The sequence below is a fragment of the Anneissia japonica genome, unplaced genomic scaffold (assembly GCF_011630105.1).
Source record: "Anneissia japonica isolate Jap-2015-1 unplaced genomic scaffold, ASM1163010v1 scaffold287871_len1641731_cov197, whole genome shotgun sequence".
In the NCBI taxonomy this organism is placed as follows: Eukaryota; Metazoa; Echinodermata; class Crinoidea; order Comatulida; family Comatulidae; genus Anneissia; species Anneissia japonica.
Genome location: NW_022712275.1, coordinates 719,359 through 731,074, shown reverse-complemented (window position 1 = coordinate 731,074; position 11,716 = coordinate 719,359). Strand labels below are relative to the sequence as shown.

General features: G+C 35.0%; 1 protein-coding gene across 5 annotated transcripts in view; it reads left to right on the top strand.

Annotated features, from left to right (window-relative positions):
* LOC117107716 (nidogen-1-like) overlaps positions 1-11,716 on the top strand; it is a 26,529-nt gene that overhangs the window by 866 nt on the left and 13,947 nt on the right. For 4 of the 5 annotated variants that reach the window (XM_033249446.1, XM_033249451.1, XM_033249449.1 and 1 more), the window contains exons 2-8: positions 2,648-2,775; positions 6,367-6,523; positions 6,640-6,827; positions 7,875-8,038; positions 8,618-8,737; positions 9,592-9,825; positions 11,220-11,420. In XM_033249446.1, coding sequence (XP_033105337.1) covers positions 2,648-2,775; positions 6,367-6,523; positions 6,640-6,827; positions 7,875-8,038; positions 8,618-8,737; positions 9,592-9,825; positions 11,220-11,420 — 1,192 coding nt within the window. The remainder of the gene's footprint in view (positions 1-2,647; positions 2,776-6,366; positions 6,524-6,639; positions 6,828-7,874; positions 8,039-8,617; positions 8,738-9,591; positions 9,826-11,219; positions 11,421-11,716) is intronic. The other variant, XM_033249447.1, reaches the window with a different exon arrangement.

Genomic DNA, 11,716 nt, shown 5'->3' with positions numbered 1-11,716 from the left:
CAGTACAGGTGATTGTCATCAGGTTAATAAACTTTGAATTGTCATTGCCTGTCACCTCCTTGGCTGTGAAATATTTAGATTGACAATTCTATGTCATGGTTCCTTGCTTGAATCAATCGACTCCTTACGTTTAGTCGAAATGTTAACAGCGATTTTATGGCAATGGAATGTGCATCGAGATTTTATTTCTCTCTGTAGACCATACACTCCACAAACAACCAATTAGCAAACAACTGGGTTATTCCGTCAGTCTAACTACCTGTTATTGTTGAGTAATTATCAGAACCGATTTATGAACAACAATGTGAGAAACCTAAATGCAACAGTTGTTCGCTAGCCAAGCGGACCAGGGCGCTAGCAGTTTACTCTGAAGGTTATGAGGCGCGGGTACCGTGATTTCTTTCTTATGTACTTTATCCATTATTTTTCCGTGTGGACGCCGAGAAAATGTTGCGGTGAACCAAAAAACCACCAAAAGAAATATTGAATGACCAAGAGACAAGCATAGAGTTACACAATGTCAATAGCGGCCCGCTACTGGCGATGTATGGATGTTATATACCGCAATTATCTCCTAATTTCTAAATGCTTATTTCCCGATAATCCATAAGAAAATGCTTCCGACAAAAACAAAAAGCGCAATTATAAACCCCACAATGTCTAATTTTGAGCAAGACGTCTGATGTTGACTTTGAAATCGGACTTTGCACAGCTAAAACCCGTGTCCCATTAAAACTGCAAATCCATGGCTTCAATTAAGCCTGAATAGATTCATGAAATCTCATTGTATTTTTGCAACCAAAGAAGTGATTTCTTTACTTGGGAGCTGATATTGTAACCCCGCTTTCAAGTAAACGTGTTACACCAGTATAGGCCTTGGCAGATGCCTCCGTGGTAGATGTTAGGCCTATAGTTAGTTGTAGGCCTATGTCTGTACTGTATTGCATACCGGATGTGGCAGCATAGACAATGAGAACGAAAATGTTTCAGACATAACAGGATATAAATAATGGATCAAATTTTAAGTTACGTAAACAATGACATCAGTATAGCTTATTCGTCAAATTTTTTAAATTGTAAGTTATCATTCATATAGTTCACAAAGGAATGACCGACATTTATAAAGACCTTTGGTTGTTTTCATATCATACCCTTGAGGTAGCCTAATATTTGCCAACTTAACGTATCATTCTTTTATGTGGTGGCTCGAACAAGGTAAAGACATTCTCAAACAGACTTAGGCCTATGTTATACCAAAATGTGTAAACACAGAACTTGAACTGTATACGGTATGGGTTAGCTATATTATTTTTATACAGAGTCTGAGATCACGCTAAGACATCTATCCATAATAACAGACCTTTCCGCTAAAGTTCCGCCCCTTGAATATTGTTGCTAGGCCCTACAAAACGACACCGTAAAAACTATACGTGGGACAACACGTGTGTTTGTAAGGCACGCGCTTATTCCTGGCCCTGTTGTCACTCCGGAAAGGGCCATTAAGACCTGTGTACATTATGACGATATCGATCAAAGATAAAAAGCTCAAAATAGCAATTGTTCATATAGAAAATTAAAGGAATATGAGAGGTTTTCACATTAGCACGATTCGATAACTATTTATCGTGTATACATAAAAAAAATATTTTCACAAATCAAACCAAATGACGTCATAATCAGAAAAACGATAAAATAGTTCTACTAGGATTTTTAACGTTTTAATTTAATTTTATTCGAACCACCATGAACCAACTTAACATACAGTGAGAGAACATGATGTGACAAACAAGTGACCAGCTTTACAACTGCGCTACACTTCTCCATAAAATGTTGTATACTTCTTCCTCTCAATCTTTTGTTTCTTCCCCTCTTCCAGTCTGTTTTCTGCTCCTGCTTTTCATCTCATCGTGCTCCCCTTCCTCTATTGGAAGTCAAATATCACTGTATTATATTTCCTGTTACGATCATCTAGGCCCCTTTTGGCTATTGTAGGCCTACTGGTTATGGTACTACTAGGTGACTGGTCTGCGAAAAACTGATGTGACACTACTCTAGCTTGATTTTAACCAAGTTCCTAAATTTTTTGCGCATACTTGGGTTATGACATTTTTATAAGGCAGGCAGTCGTCTATTATTTATAGCTTTTAAGATCAATCCGACATTGCAAAGAAATTTGAACGGTTAAAGGTATTTTGGTGGTTAAACATTAACTTCGGAAAACATAAGTAATCCTACAAAAAGGAACATAAATAGTTTAAGAAAGTATAATACATACTCCAAGTATTGAAATGCACGCCATCGTGTTGGGATTCAATATTTCGACATTAATTATGTCATCATCAGGAATGATGATGACATAATTAATGTCGAAATCCTGATGATGACATAATTAATGTCGAAATATTGAATCCCAACACGATGGCGTGTATTTCAATACTTGGAGTATGTATTATACTTTCATAAATAGTTTAAAACAAAAGAAAAAAGCAATATCCACCGAAATTCGAACCCAAGATCATCTCCATTACCTTTCGAGACAAAGGTCTCGTTAATTTTGATTTTCAATAAATTTTGGCAAATTGCAGATTATATCTTTATTGTATTTTTTTTTATATGATTTTAACATCTATGGTGGTTTTTTTAACAGGTACATACCGATGGGTTTTTGAAATTTGAGCATACGCCCACTGGTGAGCAGCCAATTGATTTCAGTACTGATCTCTCAGATTTTCGAACAAAGTTGATCGCTCCATTCCTCACAGATTTAGATACGAGGTGAGTAGATCATATACATACAAATCGTATTCGAATATAAGGATAAGAACACAACGTAGTAACACTATAGCCTAATTAATTATAGCAAATTCAATATTCGCTCAAATAAACGTTAATAGTAATATATGCCTATGCCAATATATATACAGAAGGCTACTTGTGTGAGGTTATAAACTACTGTTGCCTGTTCCAACCATGGACTGTATTTCCATATTTGTATTATACTGTATCTTTATAATCCCGATGCCAAGATAGATAACCTAGTACATTGAGCAAGGTTTCTACAACGGTCATTCATCCGTAGAATAGTCCCAGTTATAATATCGTTGTATTGGTCTAACACCAACTGAAACTTTATGATTATTTTATTGTTTCATTGAGATGTACGACCTAAATGAGGCTAACTTTATGATGGAAGGGCCTCTTCAAATTCCAATAAACTGCATGCCGTTTCCATTATACAGTTGATATAGAATCTTATATGTATTGACAATATAATCGTTTCTTATCACATTTTGACTACCCGTATCTTATATGTAAACGGTTGATATCGCAAATAATACCCAATGTGTGGAAATATGGGCATGGTAACTTATGGACTTTCATTGAGTAGGCCTCCAGATTTTGCCGATTTAGGGAAACTAATTTCCGTTATATTTTAAACTTGTTTTGCATTTTCTTTGCCGTAAGCTCTATTATTGTCTAGTCGGAAGTTAATAATTACATCGAGTTCATTACTTTAATTGGAACGGCTAATTGGCACGAATTTGTAATAATCTACAAATAATGTATACACAAAGATGGGACCCGAAAGGCATAGGAAGCCAGTCAACCAACAATAACTCAGGGGCGGATTGAGAGATATCCGCAAAAGGGGAGGGGGTCGAGAGACAACACTACTCTTAGGGGTCCGGGGAATTCCCCCAGGAAATTTTTGTTATCTGGACGCCCGGAAATAACTTCTGGGGCGTTGGGCAATCAATAATTTCTTATTCTTTCTTTCCAAATAAGGGAGAGGGGCGGGGCGGCCCCAAAAAAATAAATCCGCTCCTGAAACAGGCCAATTAAATTATCTATCTAGGAGGTCCTAACTTCAATTGTTGTATGCACTTAACTCTAAGTAGATTAATAAAATTCGCCCATTTTTAGAATGACCCCTCTCTCCTTTTTGGACAGAATTGTTAAAAATAGCATTCTTTCTATTCAGTTTACTCACACGAGATACATCCTTGTGTCTATAAGTCACACGTGACTTAATAAAAGTGTTGATAATTTCCAGTTGAAATGACTAACGGTATGTTCCAACGAGCTCTCTGTAGAAATTGAAACAATGAATTTGATACTTGTATGGGACTATCCGAGCGAAAAATGATATAAATATTTTCCTCTGCTTGAACTTACCGTGAACTTAATCAGTTGCTTACTGAACTGTGATACCAACAACTGTCTGCTGTTACTAATTTGTTATAGTTGAGTGTTGTTTGTTTCCTCAATGCCAATTATAATCATCTTTTTATAAAGTCAGTTACAGTTTTTTTTAGATGAAACTTTAATCAGGATCGTGTGGGTATTGCGGTAATTAGTCCTTAAAATCTTAATCACTCGCGCAGAAAATGTTTGAATTGATTATGTTTTGTACAATACGGGGTAGAATATGATTTAATTACCGTCCGTAATATATTCTGGAGCCATATGTTTATTTGACTGATCGACTACTTGAAAGATGTACCTATTATTGATCGAAGTTAATCTGACAGAGTTCATCCATTTGCATTTCAGATCAATTAATCCATCAAGGTAGGGCCTAACTACTGTAGGCTATGTTAATGTCTCCAATAATAACATGAAAACCGCGGTCCAAAAAATGGAGGGAGATCTTTAATATACAGTCATTGACCATTAATCTATACCGTCTTGATTTAGGCCTAATGCTGATTACTGTTACTGTTGAATCCTTGTTTTATTTTATTTTTTCCTTTGGCATACCATTGAGCATTCTGCTGCTGATAGTGTTTTCGTATCTTTTCATCATTATTATTTTATACATAGGCCTAAGCAATTTGAATGTTAAAGAAGAAGAGTCTCTAAGTGTGAAAACATTGCTCCAATAAAAAATAATAATTCAGTACATCATAGTAATAAAAAGATAACACTGAACCGAATTCTGTTTATTTACATCTGTATTCTGCTTGTAGTAATAACGTAAAACCTCGAATGAAAGCCCAGACGTGGGCTTAATCTCGAGAAAAAGCCCATCATGAATTGAAGCGCCCTCTTTAGTTTTCCAATATTAGCCTCGAAAACAAGCCCACATGCTTCTTTTCATAGACATACGTACGCAGCAAAATAAATTAAAAACACGCTTGGTTTATACAGTAGTTTAGATGATTTAATGTCAGTTAATATACTCCATGATACAGATTGATGCTTTATATTACATATTCCCAAAATTTACAGCATTCGTTTTGAAAAGAAACCCGGCCATCCCACCTGTTTACAGGTACACAAAACGACTCTGACATGGTTTACACCAGATTGATTTGTGTTGAAAATGGTAGACGTAGCAGAAAAAAGATCAAAAAGAGAAAAAGAAAACGTAAATTGAATACCGTAATAAACATGCATTCTACTGAATATGGGCATGAGCTATTTTTTTTTTCCAATACCGTAAGTGTTTGATACAGAGGGATACACATAGAGAAAAAATACAAAGGTGAATATGAATGGGAGGTAGTTTATAAGAACGTTCAGATACTGGAGAACACACAGAGACATAATATAATAATATGTAATATCCTAGCTTGAAAATATATATATCTTAAAAAACGATACCTTACGTTGGATTGGAGTGCAGTTACTCATCAACGCCTGCTGCCTTCTAATCCCATGGTCCTGGGATTTAAACTAGTTTACTCTTAAGTCTACAATATGTTGTGTAGGTTTTAAAGAAATCGCCCAATCTCTTGAGGACGTTTAATTAGAAGTTATAGGAAGTGGTAATTATAGAAGAGATGAAGCCCTTATTTCACTCCACTATATAGGCCTATCATTGCAGAACTTTTTAAATGTATGTATTGGACAATGGATTAAAAAATTAAAATCAATCACAGTTATGTCAGCGTTGATATTGCAATCACAAATTCCGGTTGGAGCAAAATATGGAATTTTATTGCATGATTAAGGGTAATTAATGCAAAATTCCAAGGCATTCATTTTTGAACGACTCAATAGTGCTTCTAATTTATTAACTCAAACGCCCCTAATTTGTCTAATTTACACCTAGCCTTCAGTCCTACACATACCGCTAAACTTACTGTATTACAAATTGCGAATAAAACATTAGGCATGTTGTTTAGGGCTAGATTAGGCTTATATTGAAATAGGCAGGAGCAAAATATTACAAAGTACAGGTTCAGTACGTGTATCATTACGAAATGGACACCATTCACATACACAACTAATGTATTATTCTAAATTAAGCTAACACAAGCGAGTGTTTTGTAAGGCCTACTACAGAAAATAATGTATTAAACATTTGTTATTATTAAATACATTTAATAATTTTGTCATTATGTATTTTTTTTATCATAGTTCTGACAATGGGTATATCTGGTATGGTTCTTCAACTGATACGGATTACCTTCGCAAAGCCAGAAACGACGTCTACCGATATCTCAGTAAAGATTTTACTCCACAAAGTGTTCTGATATTTACCTGGGAAGACGTCCTACAGAAAGGAACGTCAGCGGTAGGAATATGTTATATTTATAATAATGTTAGCAGTATTGAAATGAATTACAATAATTTCATAATAAACAATAATTTAATAAATCATTAAAGATAGCGTGAAATTTTTCTTTTTAGACCGTAACATTCCAACTTGTCATAGCAACTGATGGCTTGTCAACGTACGCCATGTTCCAATACGAAAACCCGATTCAAGTACCATCGGGAACCACCAGCTTCCCCCAGGCAGGTGTTACGCTGGGTGACGGTAGTTCATACATTCTATTACCTGGCTCAGGCTTATCTTCTGTGTTCGACTTGGATATGTAAGATATGTATATATATTTCTGATTTTTGTCTCAATACCTGCTTCTAGCACGATGAAACTATCGTTTTTAATGTGATAAACTATTAAACCTTCAGACTAAATGTTCTTTTTAGAATTGCTGTAATCCTATCCGATAATAATTATAACGAACTAGCAAATACTACAAATAGGCCTATAACTTTTTGGGCTTATCTCTTGCTTTTTTATTATAGTAAAATATCAAGATTTTGTTGTTGCGGCACATCAACAAAATTTCGCCATAAAAACCGTCGAGCCCTGTCAGTCCCATACTGTCTTAGGCCTACATTTTCAGTGTTTCACGAGAGTACAAAACATAGATATGAAAAGGGGATTAACACTGACAAAGCATAGTCCTATGTACTCGTTAATGAATGAAGACAAATGGATGATTTCAAATTAACAACATAAATAATTTTATTCGGTGATATTTGATGGGACAGAAGGTGGCCACGACGAGAAAGCGTGTGTTCTGTTTGTACTCATTTGACAACTATGAAAACAATGGAGCAAAGAGAAAATATGGGTTAGCTTTAGATTTACGCCCACATTAATTACTAGGATGCTGAGCACTAAAGATTTCCAATTTACTGTCATGCCAGTGCAAACATGTAATTATGATTGTATGTTTAATATGACATTAGGCTTATATTCGACAAACCAATAATATTGTATCCTGTAAATGTGGTTTTTTTTTTCAATTTATTAACGCTACTTATTGCGTGGTAATCACACTCTGTATACATTAAAAACATATGATACGTATCACATTTACAGCTACGATAACAATATTGTAACAACAAGTACGGGGGAAGAACCTTGGTAAAGCCTTTGATAGGGGAACGTTAATTTTGATCACAGCGGAGAAGCATAATATTATTTTCGTCATTCCCAAATATGTTATACATTAAGCAACTTCTGTTACAAATAAACACTTCCCATAATTCAAATTGTTGTAGGTCGACTTTCTCCTGTTTTCATATAGTTATACACAAATTTACAGTATACTAAATTACTTCTTTTACAGAGAATCCAATGTTGGCCTACCTGGTTTGTTTTTATACGACCTTAGAGCATTTGGTACTAGTCAACCAGATAGCGGTAATGAGCCAGATGGTTCTGGAGAAACCGTTCCGACAGAAACAGACCCTTTCATATCAACTACAGCTTCGACTGATACCAGCAATAGAGGTAGGCTCACCAAGAACCAATGCAGGCCATATAAAAGAATTCAGGAAAAACGCTGTAGAAATAATAGTAAAGCAACATCATAAATTAAAATTACTAGTTAGCACTGGGAAAAAATATAGGGGTAAATGATAGAAACAGTGCTCAAATAGGCCGACTATCCTATATAATGCATTTTACGGACAAGTTGAACATTATTTAAATTACTTAATATACATTCTGAAACTTTATGAAACAGTATCTAACTATATTATAACGAATAATATTTATTACTACATGTAGGCGTATTACCGTACAATACGGCTTATTATGCTGCTAGGACATAAGTAGCATGTATTGTCGATAAAACTCCAAGTAGGCATTTGTGCCATTATATACATCATTATTTCGTTCTTACATAAAATTCAAAAAATTATTAACTACTCTTATGATAACTAATTTTTATTCATTAAAATGGTGGATTCATTTTTAATTATCTTCCTAACGTGTGCTGTTGTTAAAGGAGATAACCGATACGTTTTTGTTGGGTGTGCTGTTGTTAGAAAGGAGATAACCAATACGTTTTTGTTGGTTCTGTTGTAGCAGATGTCGTCGAAGATGATTGTAGCCAGTGTAATGGAGAGTGTAAAAAATACAGTGACGGGTTCTGTTGTGTTTGCAATGCTGGTTACACGGGAAATGGTGTGTCATGTCTACAAGAAGGTAACATCAGTCTTTTTAGCAATGCGTTAGTTTTCAAATTGCAGTACCAATAATAATCATGATGTTAAAATTTTCATGTACATTCTGAAGGCTGGGCTTATTACACGCCCCTTGAGATACCAAGATTAGAACCTAAATCCGAAATATAATAGGAGGATAATATCTACTTCTGTTCCTTTTTTAATTAGCAATTACCCCAACATACAATAATATGAATATTTTGACATCTAATATGTCCTCTAATTCTCTAGATTAATTTATAATTTCAATTATTTTCCTTAATGTGTTAATTTTTATTTTTAATGTTTTACTTAAATCATTATTTTATAAACATTTTCTAGTTTCATTTAAAACTCAAATATTACACCCATGCTGGTTCAGTTTCACCAGAGGCGAGGTTTCATTCGGTATAGAAATCTACTTGTATCTTGTTTTTGTGAATATATAATATGTGAATACACCTAAAGAACTAAACTTGGCCTATTTAAAATGTAAAACTGGATCAAATTGGTAGACAAAATGTTTCTGGATCACTGCCTTTAGACCGCAAACACCGACCTCATTGTCCTTATTGTGTGCTCGTTTAATTTGCATTGTGGTTATATCTGAATATTGTACTATTGGAGTTTCTCTATAAACAACAATAGTAGGATATTGTATCAACGTAACCTACTCTTGAATTACTAGCTTAAAAGCAAGTCCTAATTTGAAATATATAGGATGTAATCTGACATTATTACTATGCAATGCATAGCAACTATGCCTATTATATTATATGTTGCCCTATTAATATACATTTACTGTATAATGATTATATTTATTATAAATGTCGTTGTTCATGTTATAATCATTAGGTTCTGATATTCGGGTAAGCGGACTTGTGAGTGGCAACATCAACGGCAAAACCTTTTCTGATCTTGATCTTCACACGTTCGTTGTACTTGGAGAGGGAAGAGCTTACGTAGCCGTGAGTCCCCTCGATGAGGACCTTGGTTTGACAATGCAGCTTCTTTCGACAATCGGAGAGTTCATGGGGTGGATGTTCTCTGTATCTACAGACAAAGCATTGAATGGGTTCCAGCTTACAGGTTAGAAAACACGGATTATGAAAACTGAAATGTACTACCGTAGGCCTACAACAACCACTAGAACACACCAAGAATTTTTCAGGTTGTCCACAATACTATGTAGCATACCATGAATACTACCTAGTTAGTGGTAGTATGCTGCTGCTGCTGTATTACTACTACTACTGCTGCTGCTACTACACTTGTCATGAAATAAAATACTCAACTACACACGTTTAGCTTTGAACGAGTCACCAAAAGCATTGTGTTAAGATCAGTCGCACTGTTTTTGCTCCAACGGAGTTAGACAAGCTGAACTGATGTTTCCTCCTTACAGCCTATTATGCCTATAAATGTTAAGGATCTTAAATTCAAATTGGGTAGCAGCAGAGAAGGGGGCGAGATTAATATGTGATTATATTTAGATGTGGCAGGGCAAATGTGTTTCCAGTCGCTTTGTTCGAGCCACCTAGGCAGAGGTCCGGAAATGCGCCAGGGTACGTGGTGATGGATGGTGACCCCGAAGAGTGTGCATCTTATTTTTCCTATCTTTCCCATCTATGTCAGGTCTGTCATAAATAAATATACATAAAAATAAATAAATAATTTAAATAAAATTAATTAATTCAAAATAATAATGCAGAAAAAAGGCTACATCTACACTCAACTCTGCAGGTGGAAAACGGTGCCGCGAGCAGCTCTACCAAGATATGGATACGTGCGCCTAATAAGATGACATTATTATTATTAATAATAATATTTTAAAACTTAATTCTTTCATTTACTTACGTCGGTGATGATTGAACCTTAAATATCGGGTTTAAAAAGTATAATTGAATTAAAAGAATGTTTTTCGGCAAACAGTGGTATTATTTATAAAGCCATGTAATTAACATGCTTTATACGTTTGCTCAAAGTCGCTTAAGGTGTAATCTGAACCAATTACTAGTTATAATGGTAATTGATTCATTTGCGTGCCTTGTTTTTGATCTCAGATAATGCGGATGAATAAGTTATTAAATACCAAAAGGTCTCTTTGTATTTAGAGCTAATTATCATTTAGGCCTATTGCAATATAGCGGACTTTAGTCTAAATATGTTATATCGACGTATCGTTTATAAGGAAATACTGTGTAATTGTGTTTTATATTGCCACTTTATAGTGTAGGTCCTAATTTTATTTTGAGTACTTTGCAATCGCGTGAAGTTTGCTTCAACACATAGTGTACTGAATGTAACACAAAAAGCGCTGTAGACACACAATTAGCAATAGAATGCAGAATCTCCGTGTCAATACTTAATCAAATGTTTGCCGACCATAATTGAACTTATCCCAATAGAACCATGAAGGAACGAAAGTTTTCTCTATAATATGATACTACAATTATATTTGTTTGCTGTCAACATTCATTCAGGCGGCAAGTTATACCGTGAGGCATACGTGAGCGTAGATGGTGGTTACTTTGTTCGTATTACTCAAGATTTCTTAGGATTTGATGAGCAAGGCCAACTTCATGTCGACACCAACATAGATGGCACTTTGCCAGTGATATCTATAACCGCTGGATCAATTACGTACGGTGAACATGAGGAGGTTTTTGAAAGAAAAGAACCAGGTAGGATTGAAAAAACAGAAGTTTCAAGAACTAAATTTGTCTGTAGAGATATTTTAAGTCAACCTCGAATGAGCACTAAGCTTTCCAAAGCTATAGTCACAAAATATAAGTACAGTATTATGAATATGTGAAATATTATTTTTCATGGCTACAAGCAACATCAAAACATTTATTGAGTTCGGAATGTCTACATTTTCGAAAGGCGTGCCTTAGAACTGTTTATGTGAGCTCAAGAGAGACAGCCACTTACAAAATTGTGTAGGCTTAGGCATGTTCAGGGGCGGATCAAGAGAATT